Source organism: Neolamprologus multifasciatus, chromosome 14 (genome assembly GCF_963576455.1).
Source record: "Neolamprologus multifasciatus chromosome 14, fNeoMul1.2, whole genome shotgun sequence".
NCBI classification, from domain to species: domain Eukaryota; kingdom Metazoa; phylum Chordata; class Actinopteri; order Cichliformes; family Cichlidae; genus Neolamprologus; species Neolamprologus multifasciatus.
In genome coordinates this window covers 3,069,857-3,083,258 of record NC_140452.1, presented here as the reverse complement: position 1 = coordinate 3,083,258, position 13,402 = coordinate 3,069,857, and the positions used below count along the sequence as shown (strand labels likewise).

Below are 13,402 nucleotides of genomic sequence, written 5' to 3'. Positions count from 1 at the left end.
ATCGAGTTTTAATGAGTCACTCACCAAAGTGAATCGGTTTTTTTGAGTCATTTGATTCACTGAGTCAGTTGACCAGAGTGTGCAAAAAATTTAAATTTTCACTCAAACTTAATTTGTTTCTCTTTTCATGTAAATCCTACTACTCAGATGAATGATTTTAAAAAAAACAAAACTATTTTATAGAGCAAAAAAAGAGCAAAAACATTTCTAAAATTCAGCAATTTCCTATCAAAATTGCTTAATAAACATTTATTTAGTTTATCTTTATTTTATTAGTATTTTCCTTAAATGTGTTAAATATATATTTAATATAAATATATACTTTCTCATCTAAATGTCCACTGAAATGTGAGCCAGGGGGCGGTAATGCGCCTTAACATTGGTTGCCAACAAAGAAGAAGAAGAAGCTGTGAGCCAGGAGGGAGGGGGTGAGTGAGTGAGTGACTCGTTCGCTCTATGATTCAGCACAGGAAGGGAGGGGGTGAGTAGCTCAAATGTGCTGTTAGCATGTTAGCAGAGCGATGCTACTGTGAACCGTGGAGCTATTTTCTTGATGTGAGCTTCTACTCAGGGTTTTTTCTTCCAGTTCAGAGCAGAAATGTTTTTGTTAAGATACTGGATGTTGTGTTTTTCTCCACAATTTTAATTATAAGCTAGTTACATTGCTGCTAACAGCAACAGGGATGAGTCAGTGAGTCAGTTGGACTTGTGTATCATGATTCATGAGTCAGTAAAGTGATTCTCGAGTATTGAACGATTCGTTCATGATTCGCGCATCACTACATTAGACAAAAATGAAACTTTAGACCCTCTCTTCCCCCCCAACAGAAGTCAAAGGGATCTTCCAGGAATAGTGACACTATTTTCTGGAGAAGTGATTGGTCAGTACGTCGTGATTTCATACCTGCTGATCTCTAATCTGGAACCTAACCGGCACCAGCAGAGTAAAAGACACTTAACAGCTAAATTGAATCAAGCATAAAAACATTTTAGGCATCAAGACAAGTCATATTATCTGTGAATTTCCCTTTTTGTGATTGGTCAGATGCTGCCAACACCTCCCTTTCCTTGTGAAGGTGCATGAGAAACCCTGGATTAACTTTGCTAACCAGCGGTTATCCTGATCACGATTGTTAGTGTAAGTGAATCCAGATGATGGAAAGAAAACCTGGGCATGCTGAAATCACTTCGTAGTATATGCCCCAGGGTTCAAAGGCCATCCAGTCGCACCATAACAAGAACATGGGAACACTAATGTTGTTTCTCCTTTTACAGTCATAATCTGCATTCATGGATGTTAAAAATGATTTTATTAGAAATGTATTTTGAAACAGAAGAGGTATTTCAGTTAAGATAACACAGAACTACTTCAGTGACAGTGGACGAGATCTTTCCACTGCTGTGCAGTCCAGATGTGCAGCTCACAGACTGATGGCAACCTCTCAGAAAACACGAGTTACAGTAGTAGTGATAAACAGTGAGACAAAGATCCTCTGCTGAAGCAGAAAAGGTTTTATATATTTCCTATGTAACCTGCAGGGGTGATTCTCAAGTCTGTTGGAGCCCAGGCAAAAAGGGACAGGGACACCTGACAGCCCAGTGTGCCCAGCAGAGCTGACATGAGGGCTGTTTCAACTGAATCACACACTCTGCTTGCCAGAGGTGAGTGAGTGGAGTCATGTGGGGTCCCTTTAGGGAAGTCAGGTCCAGCGTACCGCCACTGCAGACTCTGCACATTATCGCTGCTGTAGTCTCAAATTTGTGCAAACAGTGCATTGTGGGTTGTGTTGCATCCGAATCTGCTGGCAGGCATCTTTTTCTCAATCCTGCCAAACTCCGCCCCTTTCATGTAAGCGTGCAGGGAAGACCCTGGGTTAGAGAACTGATAACAAACTCTGTGTGACAGTTTATCCTGATAACAAACGTTAGGGTAAGTGAATCCAGATGATGGAAAGATAGCCCGGGTCTGTTGATGAGTCTCCACTTAAACACTGACTTTGTTTGTGTTTCCTGGAGTCCCGTCAGTCCTGTAAACCAGCGTCCCCAACCTTTTTTGTGCCACGGACCGGTTTATGACCGACAATATTCTCAAGGACCGGCCTTTAAGGTGTCGAGGATAAATACAACAAAATAAAACCAGTACTGCTGCCAAAAAAAGAAGAGTTATTCAAAACACATGGGAAAAGACCCAGGGAAACAGAGTTAACGATAAAAAGATTTTAAAAAATAACGCTTAAAAATTCATAGTTTTTCATTAAAACATTTTAATTAATTAAAGTAAAATACTCAAAAAAAAAATTTAAGTATATTTCTCAACGAATACATTGTCAGAATACATGCCCCAAAATGTATTTTGTAACGTATTCCGTTACGTTACTCAATGAGAGTAACATATTCTGAATACTTTGGATTACTTAATATATTATCATGCTTTTTACAACTACATGAATGTACTATTGCTGTGTGATTTGTTACTATTACTGTAGGCTACTCACCATACCAACACCAACTAGATTTTTAAATCTTAATATAAATGAGTAACAGTAGGTGGACATTAGGTAAGGCTGTACTTTTAGCAGCGATCTCATATAGAAAACTATTCCGCGCGTATATAAAACAGGTCCGCGGCTCTGAACCGTAGTAAAGGGACCTCTGGCTAATACGTCGGGTTCCGTGTCGGCTCGTAGCTGAAAACTAGCTTTACTTTGTTGTCTGGGTCGACTTTGCTAGCAGAGACAGAGAGAGGTGTTGAAAGGCTGCTCCAACAGAACTTATTGTTTCAGAGGAAAACACGAACACGGTGTACAGTCGAGTCTTAATAGCTTACTTACAACTGGGCTACACTGCCCATGAGGCTACATTCTTTAGGGCTATGCCTGGAACAGTCTGCCTGTTGCTTTTATATTAAATAATTTTTGAACAATAATTGAAAATGGTATTGAATGGTAACGGAATACAGTTACTCATATTTTCTATTTTAATACGTAACTTCGGTACATGTATTCTGTTACTCCCCAACACTGAAAATAAATAAAAGAACATTGAAGTTCTTGAGATGTTCAGTGCAATAACACACAAGCTAATCCAAAAGTTAACAGCTCACATCATGACTTATGACCTCAAAGTCTGCCTGGATCTAAATGAGGGAACCATGCGGACCTCATCAGTACAGGGCCTGCTGCAGCACACAAACTAATTTATATATATATACACACACATATATATATAGATATAAAAATATAAATTTGTTTTATTTTTATTTATTTTTTTAATTACCTCTTCATCTGCTTTCAGCTGCACAAACTCAAGTCTCACATATCAGTGACAAACCACAGTTGTGCTGTTGGAGCATCCACAGCCTCTGTGTGAGTGCACTGCAACATCATGACATGAAGAACACTGGACACTTGAACCCGATTTCAGTCTAACTTTAACTTTTTATCGCCAATAGACAAGTTGGCAAAATGTAACACTCAGAACATGGAGTCAACAAATAATACTAAAATGTTTAATTATTACTACATTACCTTTGACTAAAACTCTTGTTTGCGAGCAGCTTATTGATCTTGATAAAGACGTGCTGCTTACTTGTGTAAAAACAGTGAAATATAAAAAGTGTTTACTAATTTGTACCAACGTGAGAGAGAAATGGATCTGAAACCACTGAAACCAGAGTGTTTGCAGACACACAGATAATGAAGACATGCTGCTCGGAAATGCTAGATACAGATAAAAATGGAGGGTGTGTGTGTGTGTGTGCGTGTGTGTGTGTGAGTGTTTGTGTGTGCGTGTGTGTGCGTGTGTGTGCGTGTATGTGAGTGTTTGTGTGTGTGTGTGTGTGTGCGTGCGTGTGTGTGTGTGTGTGTGTGTGTGTGTGTCTCAGTAATTATGGACCTTATAGTCCTTACAAACACTGTTTCACTAACTTCAGTAAACATTTTACATACATATGTCACACCGTGAATGCAGCGGTGCACGAGCCACTGCAGTGGAGCTCACGTACAGCTTTGTGCTTCAGACTGTTATCACACACAAACAATCAATGCAGGAGAAATAGCGCGTGCACGTGGTAGATGCCGTCATTTACACAGTGCTTCATGCAGGTGTGATAACGAGACTGTTTGACTGCTGCAAGAGAAGATTGTTGATTTATGTATCTGTGCATTTTCAGATTTTTGTGTTCCAGCTGTTGTATGTTTGTTTTTTCTTACAGGTGCAGCAGTTGGTGATTGTGCATTTCTATTTGGACTCTATTCTTTTATTACATCTTGCACTACGACCCCCATGCACCAATGCCGTGCACCGGGTGTGGTAGGCCTTTGTGTTGCTCAGTGAACGGAGTTGATTCAGCACAGTCCTCCAAGCTATGTGCAGTAAACGTACTATCGTCAAGTAAGAAGATTTTAAAAAATTACGCAAAAAAAATTCATAGTTTTTCATTAAAACATTTTAATTAATTAAAATAAAATATATATAAAAAAAAATTTAAACTCTACCACCACCAAAAATAGAAAAATAAAAATAATAATAAATGATGATAACATGTATTTATTATGTTGCTCTTTGTTTGATTTCTCTTCTGTTTTTTTTCTCCATACAGGTGATCCAGGTGTTTTGTTTGTTTTTCTTTTTGTTCCTTCCCCCCTTTCTCATCATCTCTTCTGCCCTCTGTTTTTCTTTCTCTCCCTCTCTTTCTTTCATTCTTTCCTTCTCCCTGTCCTATCCCCCAGTCATGTCTGTCCCGTCTGTAACAACCGATAATAAAATAAAATAAATACACAATTATAATAAAGGTCAATCAAATGGACCAACATGGCATCTTTCTTGGCCTTCAAACAACAATTCTGATGGCTAAAGATCCAAATGGGACAGGCAAATAAATAAATGAATAAATAAATGATGATAACCATGTGCAGCTGCTCTCGTCTTCCATTTTTCCATGATATGTTTCACTCTACATCAGACACGTGTTAAAGTGTGTTGGCTGCATATTAAGTTCAAAATGCTGATGAGCTCTGATCCAGTTGACTGATATACTCTGCTCTACATCCTGCACTGAAATATGAGGATTGTGTGTTTATTAAAATTAAAAATCATCATGGAGTCATTGACAGAAGAGCATCAACGTTCAGCCTGTTAAATTAGATTTAGATATTTTTATTTCAGAAATGATTCCTAACAAAAATGGAGAATATAAAAACACAATCAAAGCAGTAACGTCCATATTATGAAGTGTTTTCTGTATCAGACAATCATGTTTATTCACAACAATGAAAACAATATAGTGCAGATGAACATGGTGCTGTAATGAATCTGCTCTTAAACACAATAACAAAATACATTTTCCAAGAGAGATGATAATGATTCACATCAGAGTGAAGAACGAATACATTTACAACTGGTTTCTAACATTTATTATGGATCGAACTGATCACTGATAGAAACAGAAGAATATTCAAAATGATACTCTGAGAGATACATGAATGAGATATGGATAAACATCAAATCACATAAAACAAAAAAGCACATAATCATTATAACTGAAATAAAATATGAGCAGAAATAAACAAGAATTAAGTCGAAAGATAAAAAAAGGCAAAATGTTTAAAATATATAATCATATAAGAGACTGAACCGTCCAGTCAGGTCACAGATTCATATCTACAATAATATTTTTGTTTGTTTTTGTTTTGATTTCTTCACTTCTATGTATTATTATTATTATTATTATTATTATTATTATTATTATTATTATTATTATTATTATTATTATTATTATAAGCATATTAAGTGTGTGTCTGAGCTGAAAGCCGCTCTCCTCTCCTGGTTTTCTGTATCACACAGACCACAACAACACAAAGCATCACCTGCAGACTGCTGAGCAGTATCCACCTGACTCTGTAGAAGGTCGAGTAAACCCCAAAGGGCTCTCTGTAGATCAGAACAAATTTTTCAGCTGACAAACACTCTGACTTAAAATTCAAAACTGTACACACATACTCTCCTGCATCTTCCAGTGAGACATTAGAGATTATCAGGCTGCCATAGGAACAAGTGATTCTATTGTCACTGCAGAACTCATCATCGTTCACAATTTTACCTTCTGTTTGAATCAACTTAAAGAACATAATGCCCATACCACTATTTTTCCAATCATCAGAGCATCTCATAGTGACTTCATCTCCCTCTGAGAAAACCTTTACTGCAGGTGGACCAAGTTTAGGGCACACCAAAAGCCAGTACGCATGACTTACTTTTTCACCTACACAGCTGAAGGTACCTGAATCTTTTAACATTAGTGATGGAAGTACCAGCGAGAAGTTTCGACCAATTTCTTGAGCAATAGGAAGGGACCTGGAACCTGCATTCTTCATCCAAACTGGGGGCTGGTCATGAATGGGGTCCATGAAGGGACACTCCAGCACAGCTGTGTCTCCCTCTGAAGCATAACGTAGCTTTGTTTCTTTGATCACACGTACAGAGTAAGTGCTCACACACTGCTGTTGGTTCATCACCAGGCAGATGTAAACAGTTTGTTCTTCATTGAAGACATGAAGAAGTGATGTGTTTGTCACCTCCAGGAAACTTTCTTGGACTTTATTCACCTTCAAAATTCTGTCTTTGAAAATACTCAGCATGTCTTTTTCCCACTTACTGTCATGTCTGATCCAACGCACCGTCAGATTCTCACCTGCTCCTTTACATTGTACGTCTACAGTGTCTTCAGAAGTTGTGAAATGTTCTTGCCCCCTTACTGTCTTACACACAGTCAGGCTGATGTTTCTCTCATATGTCATCCTTCCCTGAGTCCAGCACACTTCTTGGTACAGTCCAGAGTCTGAGTGGGTCAGGTTGTTGAGAGTAAATGAAGTAGAACCATGAAATGTCTCAGGAAATGAGAGTCGTCCTGTCAGGTCTTCATGTACTGTGAAGTTTCTGTTCCAGGGGTCAGAGATGTTCCACAGGACCAGAGTATCTTCACCAACACGTCTGGAGGTGATGCAGGAGCTGTTTTGATCTGGGAGCTTGAACTGTAAAGACTCTCCTTCTTCTCTTGTGGCGATAAATTCTTCTGCATGAATGTTGCTGATGAGAGTGAACAGCAGGGAGAAGCAGAGCTGTGCGACTGCAGCCATCCTGCTCAGAGGTCTCATGGTGAGTGTCGTACAAGCACTGACACTGCTCGCTTCATGAGCTTCCTGTTTGTGGTTGGAGGAGGAACGCCACTTCTTTATCACATCATCAAGGAACACTTTGAAGCATTTGGCTCGATATCACGCCGTATATCTGCTTTCACTCTTCACAGGCCAAAGTGTGGACACGTTTTTTTATACTTCGTTGCATGGGTCCAGGGGTATCAAACATGTGGCCTGGAGCACAGAACCGGCCAGTCACAGTGTCCAATCTGAACAATTACAAGTGAGATAATGTCAGCTTTACCACACAGCCATGAATATTTATGAAAATGTAAAAGTCCTTTCTAAACTATTAATAGTTTTTTTCACAAAAAAGACAGAAATATGGCGGGGCGCTAGGTCGCAGCAGCCACACCGTGTCCTGTCTTGTCTACAATATCCCGACCATAACTTGAACCTGGTATTTAATACCTACTGCACAATCCACTTCGTATTGTCTCTGTCCTGTCGTCGTGTACAGTAGTCCCTCGCTATAGTGCGGTTTACCTTTCGCTGATTTTTTTGCGTGCAATTTTGCATAGCTTTTTTTTTTGGGGGGGGGGGAGTTAACAACGCATTGTGTTCTGTATCCTGATTGGCTGTAGACCATAGTCAAATCAATCTGGTGCCGTGTCTCCTGTACAGTACAAAATGTGTTCAGTTTGTCAATTTTACATAAATCTTTGATCACTAGCAGTGTGACTCTGAAGTGCTGTACAGTATGTTTGTAAGTCTTCTCCCCAACAAACACAAAAATATCGACGAAACGTTTTGCACCGTCAAAAGGCAGCGGCGGGTGTTTTTGGTTTCATTCTATAATACTGGACTCATTTTTGCTATGGAGGACCGCGAGAGCCACGCGCATCGAAATAAAGAATTCTGTGCTTAAATAATGAATTGTAGAATAAATTCTGCATTTGTAAATTTATTTTTGAATTCCAATTTAAGAAACTCATTTCAAAATCCATTTCCCTTTCCTGTTCGCTCTGGGATTAGCTGCTGGATTAGCTCTTCGATTAACAACTTCCTTGCGGCTATTCAAATTAGCCACACTGTGGGATGTAAGGAGCTCTCTGATTGGTTGGACAGACACAGGCGTTCTGGCTGGATTAGCTCTATGCTCATATATATATATATATATATATATATATATATATATGTGTGTGTGTGTGTATATATATGTATGTATATATGTATGTAAGTATATAAAATCTCTTTTGCAAGAGTCTTGACCTCAGCATGCTGCTTACATGCTTTTTACCCTTTCAGGAAAAAGGCTAAAATGTCAAAACATGTTTTCAGAGATAATAAAGAACTGCGTGTGAGAAAGTGTACAAAACACTTTCCCACACGCAACATGTGTGTGAGAGAGAGAGTATCAGATTATAAAGTCAAAGAAAAAACAACTTTAACATGAAAACAGATTGCTGAGCATCCACACTTCTCAAATCAGTAGTAAATGGCCTGTATTTGTGTAGCGCTTTACACATTCAGTCATCCACCCATTCACACACTGGTGCCACCGGACCCTCTGACCACCACCAGTAGGCAACGGGTGAAGTGTCTTGTCCAAGGACACAACCACCAAGCCTGTCGGAGCCAGGGCTGGAACCGGCAACCTTCCGGTTACAAGGCGAACTCCCAACTCTTGAGCCGCGATCGCCCCTCGAGATATATACTCGATCAGTATATATCTGCCTCATGTAAATGTCTAACAGCAGCAGTTTTAACAGTCATGATTGTGTTTTTGAATGGATGTCTAAGGTGAAGTTTATACACTGGAATAAGTATCTTGTTTGCACTTTATAGATATGATATTAATGTCATAGACGGCTGTAATGCAGGCAAGAAAGAAAACAAAATGCAGACTCGCAGAGACGGGAAGGTCAAAAATACAGCTTTATTTGCTGAAAGGGGAATAATGCAAAACTTTACTGGGACATATAAAAACTAAACATACGAAGAGGCACACAGGGGAATGCGACACTATACTTACGTATACTTACATTTGTAGCCCGATTACGTCACAGCGATGCAACGAAGGGTGTCCTAATTCGAAGTGTACTCCAATGCACAGTTCATTTCCCCAAATTTGAAGGCTGTATCCGGCGTAAGACTTTGTGACCCAACCTATTCCACAATACACAGCGCGGCGTTGGGTGTGGATATTTTTGTCAGAAAAAAAACGGCGGGTGGCTGAAGAGTTATCCTTTAAAGCATCAGCTTGATCTTTATTCTGACAAAATTTGATATTTTTGTCCTTTCACACATGTTTTTGTCCATTTACCCTCCTGCTGATCAGTTTACATGATTGGATTTCTGGGGAAATAGATGGCTTTACATCAGTTTTGGGTTTAGAGCTTTTATTGACAACAGCAGGAGAAGTTCGAAGTCAGGAACATGAACTCTACATGTGTTCAGTCGCCATGTCCTCATATTGTTTTAAGCTGTGAAGGACATGAGTGTGTTTCAGTTGCCTTCCTCATGTGGTAGGACCAACAACTCTAGTGTGTGTTACACTGTCCTCATATCGTTGGGCAGCAGAACTGTACAGTGTTAAGTTTCTATAGAATCTGGTATAAGGAAGTCAGATCCTTCTGTAATAATGTTCACTGATACAAGTATGATCTGTAGTTAATTATCTAGTCGGGATTTATACTAGAGAATGTTTCTGACATTATATTGTTGTCTTTTGTTGCAGACACCACGTGCTGAGGTCCTGTCTCAACCTCCTTCAGACCAATTAGTGAGTGACATACCCACTTCATTCTTCCAACAGGTTACACATTATTTTTTTGTATTTGGAATCAAGTATATGTGTCAGTTGGGCCTAGTGCATAAATGAAATGCTCTTTGATTGTATTAAAATAATCAGTTTGATTGAAAGTTTCCCATAATCAACATTAGCATTACTTGTTTGTGAACATCTTAGGAGAAAGAAATTGGCGTACCATTTGTTAGTCCTAACTTTCCCTTTAAAACATCAGGTTGATCTTTTTTCCTACTAAATTTGATATTTTTGTGTTTTTGTGTTACATTGTCCTCAGATTGTTTTAAGCTGTGAAGGACATGAATTTGTTTTTGTAGCCTTTCTCAATTGGTAGAACCAACAACTCTAGTGTGTGTTACATTGAAACTGAACAGCAGGGACGGTTGTCATGATGATAATAATACTCTATCCGATTTCAAACAATCACACTGTGATGAGTATTATTAGTAGATTATGTTCACATGTAAAATATTCATATCAAATGGTCTGTATTTGTATAGCGCTCTACTAGTCCCTAAGGACCCCAAAGCGCTTTACACATTCAGTCATCCACCCATTCACACACACACTGGTGATGGCAGCTACATTGTAGCCACAGCCACCCTGGGGCGCACTGACAGAGGCGAGGCTGCCAGACACTGGCGCCACCGGGCCCTCTGACCACCACCAGTAGGCAACGGGTGAAGTGTCTTGCCCAAGGACACAACGACCGAGACCGTCGGAGCCGGGGCTCGAACCGGCAACCTTACGATTACAACTCTTGAGCCATGATCGCCCCTTAATGTAGAATTACACACTGGCCAACACTGAGTTTGCCTACAATGCAGAGAAAAAAGCAAACAGACCTATTGCATGCATTGATTCTCATATTTCACTGTTACTTTTCAAAGACTCAAGGACCAAGTATTCTGGGGTTCCAAGCCACACGCTTTACTCAGCTGCCCTGGACAACATGAAGGGCACCTCTGCCTCAATCACCCTGGACAACAAAAACATTAGCAACACTTCACCAAGAAGGGGTAAAGGCACCCAAATACAAAATGTTTTAGCTGAATATACTTGTGATCAAAGGACAAGTTTATTGTTTTCAGACATGACACTGTTGAGAGCTTTTATCATAAATCATTTCATCTTATTTGATTCCCAGCAGAACACAGCACTTCAAATGGTTCATTCCAAGCATCCTTAAAGGAGCAATAAGCAATATCTTTTCACTGCTAGGTGTGCTGTTGTGCACTGCCTGTAAACCAAACCAAAGTCTATGGCTGGAGATCAACACAGAGAGAGGGATTGTGACTTCATGCTGTACTCCAGATGTAATTACACCTCTAGTTCTTCACATAGCCATTATTAATTCCTTCAACCTAAGTATGATGAATTGTGCTTATTGCTCCTTTAAAGTGCTCCAGTAGAAAGCAAGGTTTAAGAACATTTTGTATTAACATTCTAAACTAGAATATTTTCTATCTTTTCTTGCATTCACATTAAGATATTTTCTTTTGTTTCCATTTATGACAGCTGGGAAGGTGAGAAGCAAGTGGACAAATGATGAAGTGAAGGTTGCTGAGCGGCACGTTTCACTTCATAACAAGCTGCAAAGTACCAGGTAAAAAGGAATGTGACTGCTGCCTCCAAGCAGAGCCGGCAGCTCTGAAAGGCAGAGACTGGGTTGTCATAAGGTACTACATCCACAACAGGATCATAGCATTAAAAGAAAGATGCAAGAAAAAAAGAAACAAGCAAGAGAGATACTTTGTTACTTCCACAGTTATGTCAGTATTGCAGTTTTCTGTATTGCATTGTTCTTACTCATAAATCTGTGGTTTATGCTGGGTGCTTTTTGCAATTAAATGATAAGAAAGGCAGATAATGTTCCACATTTTTATTCACATGCATTTCACTACAAAATGAATTAATGCATTACAATATTAAGACTTAAAAAGTAGACTGACCACATTTGACCTATGTCTTTTTTTAAGTCTCTACACAGCTCAGATTTACTGTTTTATTAACACATAAATGTCTGATATTTCTGTCAGAAGTTACCCGACTGGTGAGCATTACTATTGTGCATCCATGCCTATTATATTGTAATCTCAAAAGGAGCCAAGCTGAAAATACAGAACCTACCCTTACCTGGTCCTTACAAGTCATGTATACTTGAAAATTATGTGTTTCCATGGGCTTCACAATTCACCTAAACATGAAATATCAGTGTGTGACCTTATGGTACTCATAAGTCACATAAACCTGACAGTGTCCTCACAAGTAGCATTAAATTCAGGTTTGACCAAAATTTTGCCCTAGCCAAAATCTCAACAGATGGGCGTGTTCCTGGAAGCATGGGGCAAACTTTTTGTGATTCCCATGCCTCTAGGACCTTCGGAAAGGCACGTTCCCATTTGTCACATTTTTGTCATACGTACTGATATATCACGAAAACACGTGTGTGTGTGTGTGTGTGAAGTATTGGAAACGCTATTGTGTGTGTGTGAAGTATTGGAAACGCCCATGCACGCGCATGGGCGTTTCCAATACTTCTTTAAATGAGATGACAGAGTGACAGACTCAAGGGGGCATACAGGAAATCAAAAATTGTGATTAGAAATGAAAACGGATTCATTGAGTCAAATCCAGTGAGTTGTAATGGTTTTAACTGTGGACAAACTGTCATGGTCTGGGTGAGTCAGTAAATTTCCACAGTCTTTGCTCTCCTCCTCTGGGTGGAGCCCTCATGTTTCCTCCCAGGAATCCCACCTGATGGCAGTCAGGCCAGCATTATTTAAGATGTATGCTCTCAACCAGTCTTTCCCAGAACATCAGTTAACTCAGTGGTTCCCAAACTTTTTTTGCTGGGCACCCTTGTTTTACAAGAAAAATGTTCGCGCCCCCCCGCGCGCGCACGTGCGCACGCACGCACGAACACATCCTCCAACCACACACACCCATATTTTGCTCCATTGCGGTTTATTTCACACCTCAAACATTTAGTAAACAATTAAGCAAATAATTACAAGTAATCTGCAATAAATTACAGGTAGTAAGAAAATAAACTACTAACTCTTTTACGCTATGTCCACACCTACACGGGTATTTTTGAAAACGCAGCTGTTTTGTCCACACGTAAACAGCGTTTCGAATCACCGAGAACGGAGATTTTTTAAAACTCCTTTTTTGCGTTTACTGGATGAGGAATACAGAGTTCGTCATGCAATGTCAAAGGTATGTGCCTTTTTTCAGGTCACGCTGTGTGCACGTTATTGTTTACATGAAATGAATTGCAGAATGGCAGGTAGAGACGAAATACTGTTAATCTGACTATCTGCAGGTTTTACACGCAGTTACTGTCCCTCCATTTACAAAGGCAGAGGCGTCACGGTGTAATTATTTTACATGTAGTTGTTTTTTTCTGTGTAATAATATTCAACATTGCTGTCAATACATTTTTCAAAAAATC

General features: G+C 39.4%; 1 protein-coding gene and 1 long non-coding RNA gene across 10 annotated transcripts in view; both read left to right on the top strand.

Annotated features, from left to right (window-relative positions):
• The first annotated feature begins 9,549 nt into the window (after nt 1-9,549).
• LOC146502969 (uncharacterized) overlaps nt 9,550-13,402 on the top strand; it is a 225,304-nt gene continuing 221,451 nt past the window's right edge. For 2 of the 9 annotated variants that reach the window (XR_014868786.1, XR_014868789.1), the window contains exon 1: nt 9,553-9,921. Coding sequence is in view for 1 of the 9 variants with exons in the window: in XM_085131221.1 (XP_084987347.1) it covers nt 9,841-9,921 (81 nt within the window). In the remaining 8 variants the exon portion in view is untranslated. The other 7 variants (XR_014868782.1, XR_014868783.1, XM_085131221.1 and 4 more) reach the window with 6 other exon arrangements.
• On the top strand, nt 10,780-11,815 carry LOC146503143 (uncharacterized). The gene is made up of 2 exons (XR_014868790.1): nt 10,780-10,964; nt 11,464-11,815. It is a non-coding gene; the product is annotated as an uncharacterized LOC146503143 (long non-coding RNA).